This window comes from Cucumis melo, chromosome 9 (genome assembly GCF_025177605.1).
Source record: "Cucumis melo cultivar AY chromosome 9, USDA_Cmelo_AY_1.0, whole genome shotgun sequence".
Classification (NCBI taxonomy): Eukaryota; Viridiplantae; Streptophyta; class Magnoliopsida; order Cucurbitales; family Cucurbitaceae; genus Cucumis; species Cucumis melo.
The window spans coordinates 21491848-21517208 of NC_066865.1; the positions used below are offsets into that span (position 1 = coordinate 21491848).

General features: G+C 29.4%; 2 protein-coding genes across 6 annotated transcripts; one reads left to right on the forward strand and one right to left on the reverse strand.

Moving 5' to 3' along the window:
* Positions 1 to 4813: 4813 nt before the first annotated feature.
* LOC103504669 (uncharacterized) lies at positions 4814 to 11638 on the reverse strand. 5 transcript variants are annotated; one of them, XM_051089769.1, is made up of 5 exons: positions 9021 to 11638; positions 8704 to 8749; positions 6882 to 7103; positions 6419 to 6587; positions 4814 to 6076 (listed from the first exon to the last, which is right to left on the reverse strand). In XM_051089769.1, exons 1-3 carry the CDS (start codon positions 11324 to 11326, stop codon positions 7101 to 7103), a joined length of 2355 nt encoding a protein of 784 aa, XP_050945726.1. In that variant the 5' UTR covers positions 11327 to 11638; the 3' UTR covers positions 4814 to 6076; positions 6419 to 6587; positions 6882 to 7100. The 5 variants fall into 5 exon arrangements, with proteins under 5 accessions (XP_050945726.1, XP_050945727.1, XP_050945724.1 ...); XM_051089770.1 differs by lacking the exon at positions 8704 to 8749 and having other exon boundaries at positions 9044 to 11638; XM_051089767.1 differs by lacking the exon at positions 8704 to 8749.
* Positions 11639 to 17615: 5977 nt separating this feature from the next.
* LOC103483048 (beta-galactosidase 7-like) lies at positions 17616 to 20081 on the forward strand. Its single transcript, XM_008439481.1, has one exon. It carries the CDS (start codon positions 17616 to 17618, stop codon positions 20079 to 20081), a length of 2466 nt encoding a protein of 821 aa, XP_008437703.1.
* The last annotated feature ends 5280 nt before the right edge of the window (positions 20082 to 25361 follow it).

The window sequence follows — 25361 nt, forward strand, 5'->3', positions numbered from 1 at the left end:
GGTAAACACAAATTTATTGAACCTATTGTCATTGTCAACTTTATGTTGAGGATAAATACCTAACAACGAATAATGCGGTGTATATGAGAATATATAACATCTCCCTCGTATTCATCATCTCAAATGTTTTAAAAACCGTCGTGATATAAAAATTTTAGGATTTAAAAATTAGGAATTCAGTTGGTGAATCCATGATATCAAATTCTAAAACCCTCGATCAATTATTGAGAACATCCCAAGGGAATGAATTAGATTTTAGATTACCCTTTTGATCAAAGACAAGGAAATAAGTATAACTAGCTCTTCACTACAAGTTCTACAACTTTTTTATCTTAATGTTCTTGACATACAAGCTGCGTCAAGAATTGCAAAAGAATGGTGATGAGGCTCTGTCATCTACCTGAAAAATTTCATCGATAGAAAACTCTAAATCTTCAAATATCAAAAACTATTTTAAACAACCTAATTAAGGCGAGGCTTAAATAGCCCTTAATAAAATCCTAATGTGTTGTAAGAAAACTAAATTAATCCTACTTAAATGTTATTAAAAATGATTAAATTACAAAATATCAAAACTTCATCACGATTATTAAATAAATTCTAATTAATAATTTGATGCTTGGTCAATTCATATCAAGATGGAAAACCATCTTCCATAGGTGAATTCTATTTTACCTTTTGTTTTGTCTTGGTCTTAAATATATTCTCTTGTATATTGTATTAGAAAAAAAAAGTATATACATTATTAGGTGTTAACATTAAAAGAAGTAATACCTAATCCTATCTAACAAGTCTAGTTCCAAAAGTGTGAATACAACTACGGTGTTCTTTCAGTGATCCCTTAATATTTTCTTTTCAAGCTTTATATAACCGAAAAGGGAAAAAAATCATTATCTCTCCTATACTTCTCATTGTTATAATTTCGATTATTGAAACGTTTACGTCATTTTATGTTTTACCCCATTTTTTAAACTACTACCAACAAAAGACAAATGTTCATATAACTTTCTAAACAATTATATATATTACATTTCTTACCCAATCTAAATTTTTCAAAAAAAAAAAAAGTGTTTTGATTGATGAGTACTTTATGTTTGTGTATCTCAAAATTAAAATGTTAAGAGATTTTTATCTTTGTTATAAATCCATCAATCTCACAAAGTTCTATAAACTCAATATTTAATTAAGCAATCTAATTACCACATTTGGATATATACTAACCTTTCTCATAAATCCTTACCTAAACCCAAAATCCTTTTACTTTTTTTCTTTTCTTTTCTTTTTCTATAAAAATTCAAATACATAAAATTTCCAATTCTAAAATTGATAAATTCAAATTAAAGCAAACATCACCTTAATGTATTTTCTTTCTTTTCTATATCTACCCTTTTACCATTTTCAATGGCCAACCACCATTGTTTCATCCTTTATTTCCCTTCATAGCTTGACCTTTTTTTAATAGGTGGGTGAGGGAAGACCAAAGAGAGATAATAATATTAGTATTATTCAATTAATAATATGAATAGTTTCAAAATATTGATCTTTTTTTTCTCTTTTGAAAAAAGAAAATGTAACTAAAAGAGATAGTATTTATGATTGTGGCAATAAAAGTAATAATAATCAAGTGGATTGACCTACCAAATGGATTTTCTTAGAGACCATTAATTTGGTAGTATATATATGATTTGAGGTTTTATATTTAAAATTAAGACCATTACCAATATTTGTATTTCAATTTTCTCACTCACTTATGTATGTATGTGTATATATATATATGTTGTGGCCAAATAATAATATAATGATCGATAAAAGATCTAACCCTACAAAATATTCAAAATTTATTAATTAGTCTTGGACTTTTTACAAACATAAACTTCATTTAAACTCGCTCCGTTCGGATGAATGATGTAAATTCTCACACCTTTCGCTTGTTCGTAATTAAAAAATAAATCTTTTTTCCACTTTTTCAATCCAAATCATATTTCAAAACATACATATTTAAGTTTATTTTTTAATTATCTAATGCAATTTTTTTCGAATAAAAGAGACCACTTAGATTTTTTTTTCTTCTCAAATTCAAAACCATATAAAGTAGAAATATGAATATCTTTTAAGACAGGCAAATAATACCTTCACCAATTGAGTTATATTCAAGTAAATTAGGAAATTTTAGTCAATCTCTAATTACAAAACACATAAAAAAAGTTTTTAGACACACAAGATTCAAATTAAAATTATGATCGATGCGTATAAACGAGACAATAAAATTAGTACGTAACTGTTTAAAAAATTAAGATGATAAAAGATATCGTCTTATGAGCCAAAGAAAAGCGATACTATTTAATAATAATATTTTAACTATTTGTTTAGTAAGCCAAAAATGGATGCAAATATCTAAATTTTGAATAAAACTTTCTAAAATAATTTGGAAAAAAAAATAATTATCATACACCATCTCTTACAACACTAACAGTATAATCTTCTTCACATAATTCACATAGCATTAGAGTATTATTTCTCCCTATCTATGAATAAATAAATAAATAAATAAATGGCATTTCAATCCATTCATCAATGTAATTATTACAATAATTTTAATATGTTTTGTCAAAGAAAGAACAAATTTAATCCCTCCATTTCACTTCTACAATTAAAAGGGTAGTGGTAGGTTTGATAATTTAATTATTATTCTAAAAAATTAGAAACAAAAATAAATATATGCATCGATTGAAAGGCTAAAAGAATAATCAGTTTTAGTCTTTAGACTTTCATAGAAGGAACTTTGGTTTGTAACAATTTAATCTCTAAATTTTCAAAATTGCAACAATTTAGTCCTTAAATTTTACTATATCACAACTCAATACTTGTAATTTCAAATTTGTAACAATTTTGTCTCTCTCGAATAAATGAGTCTTAAGCTTGATGAATAAACCGATAAACTAATTAAAACTCATTTTTTTTTATAAAATACACAAAGCCTACTATCATAAAATAATAAACACTGACACCTGATTGAGATGAATTTTGTAAAGTATAAACACTGTTACAAAATCTAAAGTATAAAAACTAAATCATTACAAACCAAAGTTAAGAGTTAGTTTTCAAATTTTTAAAAATGAACTAAAATATTTATAAATATAGTAAAATATTATTAATAGTTGTTGATAAACATTAATACTATAATGCATCACTAATAGATGTCTACCCTACTATAAAATTTTACTGTATTTGTAAATATTTTCAACGATTTTGTCATCGAGAACGATCACTCGTTGTTTAATCTAATCAAAAGGTTTAAATAGGAGGTATTTGAAAATGTCAATCTCCACCTAGCTTTTTATATACACTTCCTTTTTATTATTTTGGCCTATGAAATTGGGGGGCCACATAACCAATAAAATGAAGGTTTGGTGGGGAAAGGGTTTTGATGGGAAAATGCATAGTGACATTCCTTTGTAGCAAAGTTCATAGGGAAAGGGCCAAAAGTGCATACCAAAAAAGTAGATTAGCATGTGAATTAAACAGTAAAATGTCATTCAAACAAAAAGAAAAAGGGATCACATTAATGTATAAATCTAAAGTATTTTTTTCTTTCTTTCTTTCTTTCTTTCTTACCCAAAATCATTGACATAATCTCTCAACACCATTGTCCTTTTAGGTGAGATTTCATTGCACTAATTGAAACACAAATTCCTTCCCTCCATACAAATTTTACTGCCAAAACACCACATAATAGAGATGTAAACCACACATATGCATGTGCATATAAAATCAATGGGGGGAAACTTTTTTTTCGATATCTAAGTATTGAGTTTAGTTTTCATTTACTAATAATTTTACCTTAAAACTTAGGTTCAAATTAAAACAAAACTATTGTCATACTTCAAATTGTAACATTTTGAAACTTAGAGAAAAGAAAACATGTCTCGCTCAAATCAACTATGTAATATGGAACATATATTAATAATATTTCCTTTAAAAAATACATCTCATAAAGATTGAAATCGAAGAAAATTGAGTCAGTAATGCAGCCTTTTTCACCAAGAAAAGTAAGCTACCAAGTTTTCAAACAACTTCAACATCCTTGTTTAGGGGTAAAACAATGAAGAGGTTGGCAACTATCCTCTCCTAGTTTGTCTTAGATTATAAAGATATATATTTAAAAGTTATGATTTCTATAAGGTTTCCCCATGTATAAAGACGGCTAAATTGTCTCCCTCCTCTCAAGTTCTCCGATAAAATTTTAAGGGTTATTTGGAGGACAAGAATGAAGCAGGCTTTTGATGGCTCAATTTATAATACGAAACTCATTTGATTCTACCAATTTTCACCTCAGCTCTCTTTCTACCATTCACACACTTCACGATCTTATTTCTGTTCCGTCCTCAATTTCTCATGCATTCAAACAACCCTCATATACCTAGTAATCTGATTACTTTTTCCGGCTCTCCAAACACTCCTAAGAGAATCAATAATTTACAAACTATACAATAGAAGAATAAAGGAAAGGTAAAAAAAAAAAAAAAAAGAAAGAAAAAGGTAATGAATTCTACCCATTTATTTTTGACATCATGGCACATAAAATGGTTGGGCATCAATTTTCAAAAGCAATCAAAACATGAGAAAAAGAAAGTGAAAACAGAAACAGTTGATGAGCAATTCAAAGGGTGAAGATTCCTTGTAGAAAAGAGTGTGTCCTGTGTACAAATAATTATATCTACTTTCCCTTTAACAATAACAACAATGAGTGGAATGACATTTTAATAAGCATACTAAAAAGTGAATAAGAAAAGTATAATGATAATAATAATAATAACAATAACAATAATAATTATAATAAAGCTTTCTTCTCTAGTTGGTGAGCAGTCACCATTGTCTGACATTGCCGACAAAATCCACATACATTCCACCATCGTTGAATCCCAAAGCCAAGTCATTGTAAATTTAAGACTTCATCACTTACAACAATGGCAGGGTGTAAATCCAACCATCACTTGTATTAACACATTCTACTTTAAAAGGATAATTGCAATGGACAGAATAGTAATTAAGTTTATAATAACATTTTTTAAGAATTACAAAAATAATCATCGGTGATGGATTCTATCACGGATAGACTTCTACCAACGATAATGATTTATCACTGTTAGGCTTTAAGAGCTAGATCAATATTTTACTAAAACTACAAATTCTTTGCATTGTGCTATATCTGTAAATATTTTAGATTTGATTGGTATATTTCCAAAATAGGCCAAAGCAGCCTACCATTTGATATCGTTTTTCACACCCCAATCTATTCGATGGTAAGTCAATTTGTAGTGGAGTGCGTGTGTAATGAAGGTAAATCCTGAGACCCATAATTAAAAGAAAAGAGAGTGAATGTGGGTCAATGAACTTTATTGATATCCCTAGAAATGAGGGGAGCAATGTGTTTTTTTTTTGGTTTATTCTTTAATGGAAGAAGAAGACCTGCTAGGACAATCTTTCTCTCATTGGTAAACGTTGAAGAAAATTTATTGTAATTAAGAGCAATGAAGACCTAATAATACATCATATCTACAAATGTACAAACAAATATTTCCAAGTTTTTTACATTTTTCTCATCTAATCCTCTCTCAGCTTTGAACCTTTCATTACTGCCCCATCTGATGCATCAATTGCAACAAAATGTAGTTACTGTTTTCAAAAACTAAAAGACTACATCTACTTTTATATTCTTTTTAAGCATTGATTTTGTGAATGTGGGGAGAAAGAACACTTTCAGGTGTACCAGATTAGGATGCCAATGGCATACAACTTGGCCAAACCGACAAGCTAGCTTATGACATCATTTCCAATACTAACAGTGACTATGGGTTAAACCAAGACTCAGCACACCTAAATGGTAAATGGAATCTAACTTTTTTTTTTTAGCGAGGAAGAGATAGCCAGAGGATGCTCAATACACAATTATGAGAAAGGTAGGACCAGATAAACCATTAAAAAGTTCAGCTTTTATTCTTACCATCATTAAAAGGTAACTTGGCAAATTTAGAATAATGGCTCCTTTGAGATCTAGAACCTCCTCCATTTCAACCTAAGACATAGGAGAATATTGTGGCAGATAAGAAGAAATGCAATGGAGTATGTAAAAAAGACAAATCAGGCGTGAATGGAAACTTCTCCACTGAAAGCAGGAAGAAGAAGAAGCTTAGGAAAAGAATACGACACTCAAGTTTTGTATTAATGTTTGACTATTGTGTTATCAAATGTACTAAATATTTCTTTTTTCCTACTAACATCCTTGTCAAACATTAAAATTATTGATGTAACAAAAGATATTCTATGAACATTTACTTTTTCTTGGTTAGAGCCGAGAGGTGGAAAAGAACAGTGGAAAATAATAAATAAAACATGTCGCCTCAAAAGCACTACCAACCTGCTTTGTGTTGTCAAAGTTGTTTTCTGAGCCATACATGCAACATCAATTCAAGTTCGTTGCTACATCCCTTTCGACCTTGTTATGTGCATACTCATGCCGACAGCCCTTCTTGCTTGCCCTTTGCTCAAGACTTTTTTAGCAATCATGCCAATGCTAACCAATAAATCTGCAAAACTTCAAACTTCAACTTTCAGGTGGAAAATTCATACAAGGGCCCATTCTAAGAGTAAAAATGTCATAAGAACAGGAAGATTTCAATAACAAGCTACTAAAAATTGGTGACAGAAGCGAACAGAACATTTGAATAATGCAAAATAAATCCATGCTCAAAGTCTCATGCATGAAGGTGTCTGCCCTCCCCCCCCTCCCCACCCCCCCCATCCCCACCACACGCACATATATATATAAATATGTGTATATATCTCTTTAGAGAGAGAGAGAGAGAGAGAGGATATGTCACCTTGTAAATGTCTTTTCTTTGACTATGACATCTACAACAGCATTGAGATAGACATCCACTCCAAACAGTGGGGCTCAAAAAGTGACATAAGTAGGCAGAACAGGAGATATATCTGGGATTCTATCAGCCAAGTGCATCTTCAGCTGCAAAGATATGGTACCTAGTCCGAGGTTGACTCCTGACAGCTCTGGTTCGGTTTGATCAAACACATCCAGCACTTTACTGCATTAAAAAACAATACAAAGAAAAAGGGTTATAAAAGTTTCAACCCAACGTTATTTCCGAGAGTTGTTCAATTTCTTTGTCCACCAAGGTACTAAAATTCTTTGTTTAATTAGCCTAATGAACCACCCTAATCCTTGGAAGCTTCTTGCATGCTTTGATCATTCTTATCTATGAACTAAGAAATATTTCATTAGATCTAAATACGGAGCAAATTAATCAACATTAAACATTAATTTGGGCTTCTTAATCATGGAATGCATAACACTGAGATTCAAAAGCTTAATCTTCTTCCTTTTAGATGCTTGAATAAGTTGCATGAAAACATAACTATCGTAGATTACGAAAATTTATTTTCATGTTTTTTAAGAAAAGTAAATGGCCCATACATTGCAGGGGGCAGTTCACTAAAAATTATAACAATTTTTAGAATAAATATCATTTACAAATAATAATTGCCTTAGGAAGATATCCATTTATTTTTCTTTTTCTGGTCCCTATAGTCCCAAGGCTCAACTTCAGTTATTTGAACAACCAGAACTTTTTGTCCCTTGTGAAACATGGCTTGACCAACAACTATGAAGAGTATGGACAAAAACTTCAGTCCATTCGAATATAGGAAATAAACTTGAGAACTTGTAAATAGGGGGACCAAAATGAAATGTGGCAAGATATACATACTATAGTAGTGTTTTAATATAGTTAACACATAAACATGAAAGAAGCTAAACAGAGCAGCTATCCCTAACTATCAGTACTAGCAGTAAAAAAATTGGAATCTTAAATGTTAGATATGGAACTCAACTGCTGATTGGATGCCTAATAGGACTCAGAAAAATGTCTTTAGTTACTACAGGAGGAAGTTTTGTTTGAATGCTAAAAAACAATAACCTTCAATACTTTATTTTCTGTTCAGAAACTTTTACAATGTGTCACACTTGGTAGAGTAGTCAGTCAATTGGATATTCATTTGAATGCCTCCGTGTCCGTCATTGAAATAACAATATGTTTGCCTAGACTAGGCAATGTCAAAGAGTGCTTCATAATTGTGACAGTCCTGAAAAACTGCGATTAAGCTGAAATTTTATCTCAAGCAGTTTCTTGTCTTCAAATGTGCTACAGCTTTTTTTCTTCTTTTATCTTCTTTTTAACAATTCAATTAATTACGATTTAACTTCAAAGGAGATTAAACGGTTAAAGCCAATCACAAAAATTAAGATGTGGGAAACCAGGAAAGACTGGATCATGAAGATCCTTCTGGTGCTACAGCAGCTAGTCAAGGTATAATGTGTTCTTGATACATACACAGACAAGGAAATGTATATCAGAACATTCTTAATCAGACGAAGTTAATTCCACTTTCCAGAAACATTTGATCGTCAATTTAAAGGGGCTCCATATTTTAAGTCAGTGTCATCGTCTTTTCTTTTCTTTTCTTTTCTTTTTTTTTTTTTTTCACTCTCTCTCTCTCTCTCCTTTTCCTGAATGAAACCAAATCCTTGTGAAAAAAATTACAAAGTTAACAGCACTTTAAGTCCCATGTTGATCTAGAAAATTATTACAAGAGCACTCAAACTCAATTCCTGACCAGTTTTTTTACCTTTTTATGCCCTCTGTTCTGCAAGCCTAGGAATTCATAACCATTCCTGAAGGGGAAAAAGAAAAGGAAAAAAAAAAGAAGATTGAGGACTCTCTTAGAATCATGGACCTGCGTAGATTCTATCAGTACATGGCTCAATCTATTCTACATGGACAACACAAAAATTGCAATAAAGGAAAAAAGAAAAAAGAAAAAAGAAAAAAAGAAAGAAAGAAAGAAAAAAGAACCAAAAGAAAAAGTAAAATGAATTAAAACAACAAAAGAATTTAATATACCCTATTTCCATAATTCTACAGGAGTTCAAAAGAAGACATTACATTGAGGGTGCATCAGAAAAGACCTCATTGAGCATGTCATTTTCACCATCTGCCATTGCAAATAGTTCTGCATCTTTGTCTTCCTCGTTAGAAAAGTCTCCTCTTTCAAGCTTGGCATGAGCTGCAACAAATACCATCTTCTGAGCTCTCTCCAAGCCGACCCTCGAGTGCCGATGCGAGCAAACCAAATTCATGATAGAACATTTACACTTAAAGCCACAAGATGTTGAGTGGAGGAATATGAGCCTCAGTGCAACCTTACCAAGGGTCTTAAACTCGCTTAAGCAGGTTTCCCAGACAAGTCGCCTACTCTGTGGGTTGGCAATTTTCATCTTTCCAGTTAAAGGGTCTCTTTGTTTAACCTGAACAGCCTGAGCATAAAGTGGATCTAACCCTTCAGATCTCCATTTCATAAGCTCCATGAATGCAAGATGAGCTTCTTCCCTTGACACTAACCGATTGATAAGTGAATCCACATCCTTTTCCTGCTCTTGTGAAAGGCACTTGAAGGGTGGAAGATACTTCCCATTCATGTCCCTCCTCAAGTAAAGCGGGTCTAGTATAAATGCAGTTGACCATGCTGGATGATAATTTTTTCTAAACCTCTTTTCCACAATTTTTTCCACTGGCCCTTCAGCTATGCTGAACTTAACACACCATTCCTTCACTTTTGTTCTAAGCTCCTCCCAGAGTGGCAAGCATTGTCCAATCAGTGGCCGTTCTGCTTCAATCTCTTGAGCCATCACGCAGATCATCTTCACAAATGAATGAACTGCCTCCAATTCATCCCAAAAGCGTTCATTTTGTATCAAACTAGAAACCTCAGTAGCAAGTGAATCCTCCATGCATGCCACCTTATAGGACTCGTCTAACACAACCATTTGAAGCACATGACCGCAGTTAAGCATATCGTCAAGCATAGAATAAACAGGTGAAAAGTTTTTGGATGTGTCACAGTTTGGAGAAGGAACATGAAGCAACCAATGACCCTCTAGCTCCTGCACCTTGTACTTGTTTATACAGTTTCTAACTTGAGATTTGGTGTTTACAAAATTTGCAACCTTCAAGCAATTTTCAGTGACTGCCCTGAAAAGTGGAAGCTCTTTGTTAAAATCCTTTATCAAACTAATAAAACCCTGAAGCTGGCAAGAGAGATTTACCATCCAATGATTCTTTATCTCTAAATTCCTCAACGCCTTGGCCTTATACCTATCTGCAATTATCCCTACACATTTCTGCAAACCACTTCCACAAATCTCGTTGACCGTATCCAAAATAACCTCTTCTGCATACTTGGATGACACCAATCCCCCTGTAAATAGTGCTTTTTGAAATACAGTAGTACCATTTGGTAGATTGACCATAAATTTAACAACACTCTCTTCATCACAGCAGTTCTTATTCTTCCACCCATCTGAAGCAATTTGAAAAAACGCTGCATCTCTAATCCTGGCTTCTGAATCAGCCTTGGCCTCTTCAAACTTGGAGTCAAGCCGAGCTCCTAAAATGTCGGTTTTAGGTAATGAAGGCAAACCCAATTGACTAAGCAAGGCCTTAAACTTGGGGTGATCAAAGCATGAAAGTGAAACTGACCCACATGACTCAATAAACCAGTCAGTCAGTAATTCAATAGCAGAATCGATTTGTTCCTTACTTAGCCTTGGCCCAGGTGAAGCATGTGGACTCTTGAGTTTCTTGACACTGTTTTCCAGCATTTCTAACGCACCCAAATCATCTTTCCCACCTGATAACACCAACTGATGCTGATTAAACCCCATCTTACTCCCCATCCCAACCGAATTTTGAGCCACTGGTGTCGGCGGAGAGGAAATTAACGGAGCATACGAACGCGTTGGCTCAATCATGGCAAGAGAATGAACTTGATAAGAAGCAGTAAGAATTGGAGCATTCATTTGAGAGCTTCGTTTCTTGTGGTTGTGCAATGTCGGAGAAGGAATAGACGATATCGGCAACGGCGATGCAGCCGAAGCATTAGACCGAGAAATTGAACTCAAATTAGGACATGTCCCTCGTTTCAAATGCTCAGATGCAGTCCTTGACGGATTCGAAGCCGAAAAAACAGAATCACACAACGAACACTTCAGCTTCACCGCTTTGGGAAGACTATTGGTTGGATTCCGTATAAGAACAGGCTCTAAATGAGCCCAATACCAAGCCCCTTTCCCTTTAATAGCCTTTGTTCGAACAGTTACAAGGCATTCATACCGTTTATTCAAAGCTTTGGTCGCTAAATCCTCCGTCAACGTCGAAGAATCAATGTTGGGCGGTGAGTTAGTGGAAGCCATCAATCACAATAACAAAACCCAATTTGTAATCACAGCAAAGAGTCACATACATTCATTTATAAAGCCAAAAGCTCAATTCTTGTACTCCGTTCCAATAATCTCACAATACTAGAACTCTGGAGCATCATCGTGAAAAAGGAAAAAACTGTCGCCGACGGCGGAGAGTGAGAGTTGGAGAAGTAAAAGAAGAATGTAAGAAATGAAGATGATGAAGGAAGATGATGAGTTGAGAGAGAGAAATGAGAATGGAGGAATTGAAAAATTGCAGAGAGAGAGAGAGAGAGAGAGAGAGAAAGTGGAAGAGGAAGAAGAAGACGATAACGTACAAAAAAGAATTTGGGAAATTTATAGAGAACTTCACAATTATTACATCCAAAGCTTTGATTTATTTACAAAATTAATTAAATTATATCTTTCATTTTTTTTTCCTTCCTTTTTTTTTCTACTTTGATCATTGAATGTTTTAATGTTCAATTTTGTAATAATAAAATTGAAATTTTATCCCAAAATATTCGATAAAAATAAAATATTGTTACATTTGTAAGTATTTTATATAATTTTATTATATTTGAAAACAATCCAATTATTAGACTTCAAAATATATGTTTTGTTTTTTCAACTTTTTTTTAGTTAAAAGAGAAAATTGACTTTATTTTCAAAAAACAAAATTTTTAAAATTTAAGATATCAAATAGACATAATTTTTTCTAAAAAAAATAGTACAAACAAAATTTAAAAGAAAAATTGCATCCTATGACAAAAAAAATTATAAAAAAATGTAGTTCATAGCATATTTCTTTTGCATATTACGAATATATCAAATATGACAATTAATTAATGATATCAGACGATTATCAAACGACTATCAGAGATTTATCAAATGGCTAGAAGGTTATCCACTCTTAAATTTGCTACTTTTATAATTTAGAAAATGTAGTGACATTGGTCCTATTATCATAAAAATCTTCACTATCTTTACAAAGGGCCCAATTTAAAACTTTGGAGAATTATAATCTAACCTAAAAATTATATAAAATAGATTTTAATGCTTTCTTGTTACAAAATACTTTTCATTATCATAACTTAATAAAATGGAAATTTTTCATAAATATAACAAACTACTGAACAAGTTTGTCCTTTCGTATTTTTTTTCCACTCGCAGCTATTTAAGACGATGAAAAGAAGGGAAGAAAGACAGATAGAAAAAATAACAAATATGATTTCTTTCTATTATCTTTATTTTCGCTATGATTTATTTCCATCATATTTCTTCTTTTCTTTTCTTTTTTACGTTGTTTATATTAAGATAACCAAATCTAAAATATCGTATATAAAGAATCTTGAAAAAAAATCGTTTAGATTGAAGTAGCAAAATCTAAATGATCGTGTCCCAAAGAATCTTAAAAAAATAAACGATCATGTAAACAAATCTAAACGATTGTGTACAAAAATCTTGAAAAAAATCCTTTAGCCAAATCCAAATCTAAACGATCGTGTATCAAATTTTGAAAAAAAAAATCATAAAAATATAAGCCAGATCTAAACGATCGTATAACCAAATTAAACGATAGAATTGAAAACAATAAATTGTTTAGATTTAACTATCCAAATCTAAACGATCATCTACCAAATAATATATAAATCTAACAATTGTGTAACAAATATATTACGCGTTGACAAGACATTTTTTGTATTTTTTACTGTGGACATGTGAGTTTTTTTCATTTTCGAAATTATTCTATACAGTATAAATATTTTACTGTTTTGTTATATTTTTAAAATACCTTTTAATAAAATCTATGAACTCTATTGATTGCTCTTTATATTTTGTAACAATTTAATATATACTTTAATATGCAACAATTTAATTTCAATTCTTTTATTATAGTTTAATGCAGGACAAAATTAAATTGCAATATACACACATATATATATATATATGATATTTGAAAATATATTTAAATGGTCATATTTTTTAAAATTACATGTATATTTTGGTGAATGCTAAAATTGGAAGATAAGATTTCTGCATAATATGATATTTGCTAAAATAGGAGAATTTTAGAAGAGAAAATAGTTCAAGAAATGGAAAATAGTATTATTGTTATTTTTAAATGTATTATTCACTATATGTCATGTGATTAAGCTAATCATCACTCTATTCTATTATTCCCATTCCAAAATAATAGAAAATAAAATGGTAATTAATTAACAAATCAAACTTAAAAGATAAAGACATAATTAATTATAAGGTTAAAATATCAAAAAAAAAAACAAAAACAAAAACAAAAATATACTCTTAACAATAACATAAGCAAATCAAAATTGATAACAAATAATTTATTATTTTTTATGAAAATAATATAAGCAAAGCAATTAAATTAAATTGGATAGTTATGAATTAAATTAGGTGTATAAATAAAAAGTGGGAACCTCAATATGGTTTGTCTACTTTTTTGTCTGTAATGATGTCCTTTGGAATATTGTTTTTGTGCACTGTCAAACTATTAGAAACAGAACTTGGAATAGACTTTTGGAAGATAATTATTTTTTATTTTTTATTTTTTCATTTTTTTATTCCTAAGCTTTTTATTTTTTGTTGTATTGAGGAATTAATTTTACTCCTTCTAAAAGTTAAATAACTTTTACTATACATTTCCAATTTTATGAAGTGTAGGCTACATAGTTATTCAAATGTTTCAATTTTAACCTTCAATTTAATGTTAAAAAAATGTTGGAGCGTTTGATCTTTGATAAGTTTTTCTTTACGTAAATTTTGATGAGTTTCAATCAAGTTATGTAATGGTTAATATGTTTGTTGATGAATTCTTGTTTTTTTTAGTATAACGATTGATGATTTGAGGATTCAAAACTTCCATTTTGAGGTTAGAAAGTCATGTTAATTATCGTTGAGTTAAGCTTATTTTAGATTGATGTGCTCGTTAATTTAAGTGTTTAATTTACAAAAAAGATGTCATCTTGAGAAAAATTGAATGTTTGGTAACAAGTACTCAAAATAACTTTTGAGTTGTATTTTAATCGATTTTTATCAAAAGCATTTAAATAAAAATAAGGTTTGGAAAGAAAAAAAGATATTTTTTCTTAAAATCAATTCAAACGGACCGTAAGTCTATATTCTAATTGTTAATAAAATTGAGAGTTTAAAATGAAAATTGACATACAAAATGATAAATTTAGAGATAAAATACTAAAACTTTCTCTATTATTATTTTTTTATTTCTATATTTTTTATTTTGTCGCATGTTTGGCTAACGGCAAGAGTTGGGTCGTTTACTACACCTTTTATTGAGCTTAAAGAGTGATCAATCGAAAGTTGTCGAGACTTTCGATCAAATCAAATAATAGATTCTTTCTCACACCAGAACTCGTCATGTTAGTACACAATGAATTTCATGGCTAAACAACTTTACTCCTAGTCCCAAACGTTTGTTTGGTGTTTAATATAATTCTACCACCTAATACTCATCAACCACATCTACCTAGTTTATAATTATATATATATATATATATATATATATATACACACACACACAAATCAATGCAATAAATGAACCAAAAACTACAATCAAAATTTACAAAATTCAAAACTTTTGCTACTAAAATATATATTTTGATAATTAAGAGAACACAATGAAATATTTCCAAAAATCCATGAAACAAAAAGAAGTTGAAAAGAAGAACCTCACCAAAGGGTAGCGTAGTAATAACAATAATAACAATAATAAGTTAAATCAAATAATTAGCTTCTTCAAACGGTTAGAAAACTATAGAGATGAAACTATTCATTTTTAACAAATTTTCGCCTTTATTGTGTTAAAACTTAGTTGAAACCCGAAAAGCAAACTACCATTTTTGAAAAGTTAAAAATAAAAAATCATTAGAGAAGAATTCTTTACCAAACCAAAAGATTCTTTCTAATTTGTTGTAAATAATGGAATGGTAAAATTAGGAAGAAATTTTTTGATTATGATAAGATTGCAATCTCAAAAGAGTACTAAGAGGGAAGGTACACAAAGAACAATTAATTGATACCCATGTAATATTGGATGCCTAATATCTTAGATTACCTATTTTTTAAGACCAATCAAAATTATTTAGTCTTAAGTAATTATTGGTTTGTAAATAGTGATATAAACAATTAAGGTACTATGATTCTAATAATTAAAAAAAAAAAACAACAATTATGGTTTTATTAGACCTTAGTTTATTATTATTGATAACAAAGTAAATATTTTAAGTGGTAAATTGTTAAAAATATATATAACTATAGCTAAGTATCTCTATTTATCAGTAATATACAATGATAAATGTTTATCAGTATCTATGGTTCATAAGTAACGAAATTTTGTTATATTTATAAATAACTTAGCTAATAGTAATTTAATGATAATGACGAATAAGGGAATTGTCATAGATTTTTTTAGATACTTTTAAAAAAAAAATTATTTTGAAATCTATTTGCATAGAGAAGATTTAATCCACGTTAGCTTTTAAAAAACCATATAAATACTCACTATTAAATTTTCTACATTTTTTTCCACTAATAAAAAGAGATTATTGATTTTAGAAAAATGTCTGAAGTAATTAATAAGAATTTATCTTAGTATAAAGTTCAAGCACATTATTATTTTCTCTAATTAATTGGTAACTATATATAATATTAAATAATGAAATCCAAGAGTTGTGAATTCTCTCTTCTTCTTTCATATATATATATATATATATATACTTTGTATTTTTGGAATTTTTATTATGAATTATGTGTTTCTCATAGAGTGAGCAAATATTGGGAATAATTCCATGGTATGATATTTTTATAAAGTGTTATGTAATTACATCAAATATAGTAATTAAGTGGAGAGTGGTCCAATACCATAAGCATTATTGAGATAATTATAGAAGGAAAAGCTACTCATTCATTGGGTCATTTGTTGACCTATATATAAGAAAATTTAATGTTGTGCTCATATTTAAGCTTCAACCTAAAACTGTACTATATGTTAAATCCTTCAAATCATTTTTTTGTCTTCATTGAAATTAATCTAAAATACTTTTTTTAACCGCTAAAAAAAAGAAAAAAAGAAAAAAAGTTAATATTTAATGTTTAGTTTTGCATGGATCGTTGAAGGTCATCTGTACGAGTTAAAGAATTTACTTCTACGTTTGGATTCCTACTTACATGCAAAAATAAAACGAAATACTAGCTTGAAAGATAGATGTTTCATATATTCTGATGGTATTATCAATAAGATTTGATACGTTTGGTAGTTGTATACATCGTGTTATTAATTAATCATATGGTTATGGAGAAATTAATAGAGTTCATTGAAATAAGTTAGTAACTTAAGTGGTTTGTTAGACGGAGGCCCTCTAAACTTAAAAAATAATCGTTATAAAATTTTACAACGAAAATAATCCTTCTGTCTGTCGAGATATAATTTTTTAATCAATTGAGTATGTGTTTAAATTGATAAATAATAGTTTAATTAATTTAATTTATAATTAATTGCTTGAAATTTAAGTTGAATGTCTTTTATTCTTTTCTCCGATTTTCTTTTCAAGACTTGTTCATAAAATAAAATGGTCTAAATTTAACATATACCCGAAAGGTATAATAATCATATTTGAATAGAATTTATAATTTTTATATGACTAAAGTGGATATGTCTCATCTGATATAAAATTTGTATTATCGATTTTAGGATTAGAGGTTTGATTCCTCAATTCTTTACTTATTATAAAAAATATATATTTATACAGATAAAAAGTGAAAAATAAAACAATATTTAAGAGGTTGTTAAATAAATATATATAAATTAAAAAAGTATATTAAATAATGAAACGATATTTTCACTATACAATTAACATCTTTAAATTTGAACAAAATGATTTTTAATACTAATTGAGTCTAATGAGAATGATATCCACCATTTAAGAGGTTGAATATCTTGATATCATCTTTGCATTTTGATGCAAATATAATATAATCCTAAGTTGTCTCTGGAGGGGGAACACAATTTTGTTAATTGTGTATAATCGTTGTAATTCGGTAAAAAGGTTATTTAAGGATAAGGTCAACTAGAATTTTACAATTTCAAAGGATGAAACTTATATCGAAAACCTTTTGTTAGTTGTTTTTCTATGTTTAGAACTGATTAACAACTTGAACACAAATATAGATAGGAAAGAACTCTTAAGGAATTCTATATAAATAAACACATCGATTAAGGAAAACAAATAAACCAAAGACACAAGTTGTGGGATCAAAGATGTTTAAGCTTCAATGGCTTCTAGCAACTCTAGCTTGCTTGACTTTTTGCATAGGAGATAATGTTTCATATGATTCAAATGCGATAATTATCAATGGAGAACGACGTATTATTTTCTCAGGCTCAATTCATTATCCACGCAGCACTGAAGCAATGTGGCCTGATCTTATTCAAAAAGCTAAAGATGGTGGACTTGATGCAATTGAGACATACATTTTTTGGGATCGTCACGAACCACAACGACGAAAATATGATTTCTCTGGACGTTTAGATTTTATTAAATTCTTCCAGCTTATCCAAGATGCTGGACTTTATGTTGTCATGAGGATTGGTCCTTACGTCTGTGCCGAGTGGAACTACGGAGGCTTTCCAGTATGGTTGCACAATATGCCAGGAATCCAACTACGAACTAACAATCAAGTCTACAAGAATGAAATGCAAACTTTCACAACAAAGATAGTGAATATGTGTAAACAAGCCAATCTCTTTGCTTCACAAGGAGGGCCAATAATATTAGCTCAAATTGAGAATGAGTATGGAAATGTGATGACACCAGCTTATGGAGATGCAGGAAAAGCATATATCAATTGGTGTGCTCAAATGGCTGAATCTCTCAATATTGGCGTTCCATGGATCATGTGCCAACAAAGTGATGCCCCACAACCTATCATTAATACATGCAATGGATTTTATTGCGATAACTTTACTCCAAACAATCCTAAGAGCCCAAAAATGTTCACTGAAAATTGGGTGGGATGGTTCAAGAAATGGGGCGACAAAGACCCTTACAGGACCGCAGAAGATGTAGCATTTTCTGTGGCAAGATTTTTTCAATCTGGTGGTGTCTTCAACAATTATTACATGTATCATGGAGGCACTAACTTTGGAAGAACTTCAGGAGGTCCATTCATCACTACATCTTACGATTACAATGCCCCACTTGATGAATATGGGAACTTGAATCAACCTAAATGGGGACATCTCAAACAACTCCACGCATCAATCAAGTTAGGAGAGAAGATTCTCACTAACGGCACACGCTCAGACCAAAACTTGGGTGGCTCAGTAACTTTAACGAAATTCTTTAACCCAACAACAGGGGAGAGGTTTTGCTTTTTAAGCAACACAGATGGAAAAAATGATGCCACCATAAATCTACAAGCAGATGGAAAATATTTTGTACCAGCATGGTCTGTGAGCATTCTTGATGGTTGCAACAAGGAGGTTTACAACACAGCAAAAGTAAATTCTCAAACATCTATATTCATAAAGGAGCAAAATGAGAAGGAAAACGCACAACTCTCGTGGGCTTGGGCTCCAGAACCTATGAAAGACACACTACAAGGAAATGGTAAATTTGCGGCAAACCTTCTTTTGGAACAAAAAAGGGTCACAGTTGATTTCAGCGACTATTTCTGGTACATGACGAAGGTTGACACTAACGAAACATCTTTACTACAAAATGTGACTCTCCAAGTGAATACAAAGGGTCATGTGCTTCATGCTTTCGTTAATAAAAGATACATTGGGTCGCAATGGAAGAGTAATGGCCAGAGTTTTGTGTTTGAGAAACCCATTCTACTAAAATCGGGAACCAACACAATAACTCTTTTGAGTGCCACAGTTGGTTTGAAGAATTACGACGCATTTTATGATATGGTGCCAACAGGAATCGATGGAGGTCCCATCTATCTAATTGGAGATGGAAATGTGACAACTGATTTGTCATCAAATTTATGGTATTATAAGGTTGGATTAAATGGAGAAATGAAGCAAATTTACAATCCAATATTCTCACAGAGAACAAATTGGATTGCATTAAATCAAAAATCTATTGGAAGGCGAATGACATGGTACAAGACTAGCTTTAAGACACCTGCTGGAATTGACCCAGTAGTCTTAGACATGCAAGGAATGGGAAAAGGTCAAGCTTGGGTAAATGGGCAAAGCATAGGCCGATTTTGGCCATCTTTCATTGCTGGCAATGATAGTTGCAGTGCAACATGTGACTATAGAGGTGCATACAACCCTAGCAAATGTGTGGAAAATTGTGGAAATCCTTCTCAAAGATGGTATCATGTTCCAAGATCATTTCTTTCCAGCGACACAAACACATTGATTTTATTTGAAGAAATTGGTGGAAATCCACAACAAGTGTCAGTTCAAACAATCACAATTGGAACTATATGTGGAAATGCTAATGAAGGAAGTACATTAGAATTGTCTTGTCAGGGAGGACACGTCATCTCTGAAATCCAATTTGCTAGCTATGGAAATCCGGAAGGAAAATGTGGTTCATTTAAGGAAGGTTCATGGGATGTGACAAATAGTGCTCTTTTTGTAGAGAAAGCTTGCATTGGCATGGAAAGTTGTTTAATTGATGTATCTGCAAAGTCATTTGGATTAGGCGATGCTACAAATTTATCTGCAAGATTGGCAGTTCAAGCACTATGTGCACAAAATTGATTAATGGTGTAATATATATGCATAAACATTAACTTTTTAACAAACTATGTTTTTTTTCCTTTCTTTTTCATAGTATATGATTTCTTAATCACAAACGTACAACAAACTATAAGCACCACCTTGTAGTCTATTAATGATAGATCATATTGGTATATCACCGATAGCTCATAAAAGTCTTGATTTGAGTCTGTCACTAAACTTTGCTATGTTTAAAAAAAAATTAAAACATTTTTATATATTTATTATTATTCTTAATTCAAAAAATTTGTCATTCATGCCAAAACCCCTTGAAGAGAAATAGAAAAATAAGTTATGACTCCTAGAGTGAACCCCCCATTGTGACATCATCATGACAATTGCTTACTCTCTCTAACGGCCAACCACTAAACGTAAACTTTATCGCCGCCAGCCTCATCGGGACGCGGTTCCGCTGTCGGTAAGGCCATCCCACTATCTTATATTCTTCAAGAGTTCAACAAATGTAAGGTCGAAAGAATTTTGAACAGTAAAATCTTACTTAAGTCTCATAATTCGATTCACTTATTTGAATTAGCCACATAAAATTTTCAATTTCAGCCCAAGCATATAAAAAATATATTTTTAGGGATTTACATTTAGCATTCGGACATTTTTAATATTAAAACCATTTACAAAAAAAGAGCAAAATTCATCAAAACTCGACCCTTCTAAATTCTTTTGCTTTATTTTGTAAATAATTTCTTTTTTTTTCTTTTGTCGTCTATAACAACAACAATTCCCCCTTAATAATTTGATACTATTTTTTTCCTATCCATATAAATGTAAAAAATGATTATATAATTGAATTGATACTAACTTGTAACTATTAATTAGGTATTGGTTTTTAAAAGAATAATCTTGAAATGATACTCTGAATGCAACTTTTATTAGCTAATTTATAAATAAATTTTATTAGTTAGCTTAGCTAATTGAGATGAATAATTTTTAGAAGGAAAGAAAAAGCCAACAAAAATCGAAATTACACCATTTAAAATATTATCTTTTAACCTTACATAAATGATCTTTCTAAGGTAAGAAAAAAAAAATTGAACCAAATATGATAAAATGAAATTATATATTGGAGTTTTGAATGTTTTTTTTTTTTAATTGACATTTACTTAATGGAAGGGAAAGTATAACCAACAAATAAACCAAGAAAAATTAAATTAGATATAAAATGTTAAAAGGAAAATAAATGAAAAATATATATAGGAAAATAAATAAATACATAAAAGAGAAAAATTGATATATAGAGAAAGGCATGCATTATACTAATAGCCAATTATTATAGATATATATAGATGTTCACACACTTCATTTTAATTTGATGTGAATAAGTTTAATAATGTTAAATTTGATAAAATTATACCATATCTATTGATATAGAAAAATGCCTCAAATAGAAGCTAGGGAATTGTATAATTACTCTACGAGAATCTATATCTATAATAATAAATACAAAGACAATTTTGTAACATCAAATTTTGGAAGTTTACTCTTTTTTTTTTTAGGATTTTTAATATATATATATATATATATATATATATATATAAAATATGAATGGTTATTATTTTTTCTTTCGACAATATGGTGTAGAGAACAAATCTCATACTTAGAAGTTGATAACACAAATTTATGTCGGTGGAACTATGTTCATGTTAATAGTATAATAATTTAAATTATACAAAATATCATGGTTGATTTTATTAAGACTTCGAATTTAAACTATTGAAAAGTTTGTTTTCTTTTATCTTTCAACTTTAAATTTTCTAAAAAAATCATTACTTTTAAAAAAAAATTGATGCATGGACTTATGTATAAAAATTAGAAAACAAGCGTATGATAAACATTATTTACGATGTCATTTCTGTTAATTGATGTGATAATGGATATGTAAAAAAAAAAAAGAGAGAATTGAAAATACAATAATTAACAAAATATTTACCTTTTATAGAAAAATCAAATATAATAGATTTTGTTTTTTCATGGTTTTATTCTATGGAACATAAATAGTTTGTCAATTTTTTCTATTTTCGAAAGAAGCCTAAAAGATTGATTACGTAATTGAATTATATGATAAAAATAATTATAAAAAACTTAATTATTTTCTATATAATAATAAATAATATTACAGAAATCTTCTAATTCTCACACATTTTGTTGTCGAAATTTCACAAGCATGCTTGAACCAAATTTTAAAACTCGAGAGCAAGAGATCGTAAATATTCCTAATATATAAATTCCAAATATTTTGTACTATTTAACTTAGTTTCATTTTAGGATTGTTTTTAAATATAATAAAATATAACGAAATAACACAATTTATCCATCGTAGATGATATGACATTACACGGACACTATTCATAGATTGTGATATTTTATTATCATACTTGTAAATATCTTCACAAATTATATTATTAAAAAGAATTCTTTTTATTTTATAATGGTAAATTAAAAAAAACACGTGTCAATTAGTATAAGGTTATTGGATATATATATAGAGAGGTGACTAATGTTTGTGCCTAATTAATTAGAGACATAATGAATGTAATTAATCCTTTCAAAGGGGGTATAGCTTTTCTACTTTAACTATTATTAACGGTGATATTGATAGCTAAATTATGATTTAAAGGAATTTTTAAATTTTATGTTTTCATATAAGATTTTTTTTTAAAAAAAAAATGTAATGATTAAGGGATTTGGTGGAGTACTTAATTATGATCATTCATACATATTTTATCATTAATTACCTTAGTTAATTGAGTAAAAAGGAGAACACTATTATATTTTTTTTTTTCCCCAAATGATTGTGATTCTGAAAATGAAATCACTTTTAAAGCTCTGATAGGACCTAAAGATAATGGAGCCTTATGGTGAATAATTATTATGATAATATAAGGTTTTGTTTGGAAAATTGATTTCTTTTCTTTTTTTTAATATTTTCCCTTTTTTTAAGTATTTCAAAATATTCAACGTCGTACGTCGTACTGTTTGAAAGATGGATTAACTTTAGAACATGAACAACGTTCAGAGAGGTAAATCATTTCATTTTGTTTAGAGACGACTTTATATATGAGGTGAATCAATTATGTAATAAAAATAACTTTAAAGATTGAAAAAAGTTATCTTAAGTAAAAAAAAAAAAAGACAAAATATATAAATTAAATGCAAAAGTAGTTTTGATCGGAAGAAATGACCCATGGAGAGAGGAGTGCAACGTTATGATCTCTTACCGAGTTTGTAAATTTTAAGATAAAAGATTTTAATATATTATGGATTGAAGCGAGGAGTATATGCCCCCAAATGTCATAGTCCGCAACTCCCTCAATCAAAAAATGGTAAATCGATACGAGTAATCATTGACATTTACATTTGACCTTTTTTTAATTAGCTTGTCCATAAATTGTTATAATAAACAATTAGATAAAAAAAATATTTATATTATGAAAAAATAATAATAAAAGCAAGAGTCTATTATCAATTAGTTAAAAGTTCATTCCTTGAAGTAAGAAAGTCAAAATCTAACATACCCGAACTAAAATCTTCCTTACTCAATCTTTCAACCGCTATTGTCACAATTATATATTTCAAAAGTACTTTTACAATACTAATTTCTTAAATCGTTATATCTAATCGAGCAAAGAAGAAAATAACATAAAAGTCTTACATGAATATCATTGATAACTTCTTACCAAAGTTATCATTTAAATATAATGAAAAATCTCACTTTTCTCCATGAAAGGAGGAAACAAATTTCATCTCAAAACCTAAATATATATAGAGAGAGAGAGAGAGAGAGATTTGAATGATGATATTAAGGGGGAAAATAAAAGGAAAGGGAATGAGGAGGGAATTATTATTTGGAGGTCCCAAATGGAAAAATAAAAAATAAAACCAATAATTTCTTTTCTAAATAAACAAAAAAGAAAATTAATGATGGGAACAAGAAAACTACCATGCAATTAGGAGGGGGCCTCATAAAGAGTTTTTTTTTTTTTTTTTTTTTAATTTGTAATTTTAATATTTTGATAATGAAAATAATTTGAAGATGGGATGTGTGAGAGAGTGTGACAAAAAAGTCAAAAAAGTTGGGTTTGGTTTTGGGTGAGAGGTTTTTGTGCCAAATTTTTTTCACCTAAAGCATATCATCTTGTCTCACCTTTTAGACTTTAATACTTCTAGTAAGGTCTTGGGTCTTTCTCACCTTAATAAATTATTCCTTTTTAATATCGAGTTATAGTAAAATATAACTAATGTATTATATTTGTCGATATCTATTATAAATATATTAAAATTTTGTTATATTTGTAAATATCTAACTACGTTGATAAAAATGTTGACAAAAATAATGATAGTAATATAGTCTTTTAAATTAATTTTGATGGTGTAGAAATTGTTTTTAAAAGCATAAGATTTAATATTAGATTAACGGTAAGTATTTTAACTTTAATATTTTATTATCAGTACTTAATTTGATTTTTATAACAATTTATTGTTGAGGTTAATCATTATGAAGTATTAATGGAATTTCTTAAGCTTATGTGTTTACAAGCTATGAAGACTTTAGTTCTTATAATACAAACTTGACATTAATTTTAGTGAGTTTTTTTTTTTTAGGATTAATTTGATGTAAAGTTCAAATACATAGGCACTAAATTATAATTATATTGTAAAATTTTAGAACTAAAATTAAAGTTTTTATTTGTTACGTGAAAAAATTTTGGAACTAAATTAAAGTCTTGTTCGATAACTATTTGAGTTTTTTGGAAAATATTTTTTTTTATTCATGGTTTCATGTTTATATTGTAAACATTTGAAATATTTGTCAATTTTCAAAACACAAAACAAGATTTTGAAAACTATAGCCTATGTTCAATAAAACATTTCGATCAATTAAATTTTGTTATGTCATCACAACGACAACTCAAGATTGTTATGAAAATTGTAAATGAATTGGATCGAGTAACTAAAATCGTTCAAGCCCATGGTGGAAATTTGAGCTAAAGTATTGGAACCAACACCAAATCCAATAAACAACTAATCCAAAGCACATGGAAAATCTCTATAAATAGAGATCTTCTCCTTCATTTAAAAATTAGAGGTTAGGAAGATCTAAATAATATAACTTTTTTCAAGCTATAAAGCTCTCAAATTCTAAAATAAGAATCTATATAAATAATATAACTTATCTCAAGTTCTCACTAATGAAACCATCAAACAAGTTCTAAAGATATGAAAAATATAACTTTTCTCAAGTTTTTA

What these genes read in the sequence shown, in the direction of transcription:
- LOC103504669 (XM_051089767.1), bottom strand. Translation starts at nt 11,326, where the DNA reads ATGGCTTCCACTAACTCACCGCCCAACATTGATTCTTCGACGTTGACG. An exon ending in TTTTCTGATGCACCCTCAAT is followed by an intron (nt 7,104 to 9,020) that starts GTAATGTCTTCT and finishes TTTTTAATGCAG; the next exon opens with TAAAGTGCTGGATGTGTTTG.
- LOC103483048 (XM_008439481.1), top strand. Translation starts at nt 17,616, where the DNA reads ATGTTTAAGCTTCAATGGCTTCTAGCAACTCTAGCTTGCTTGACTTTT.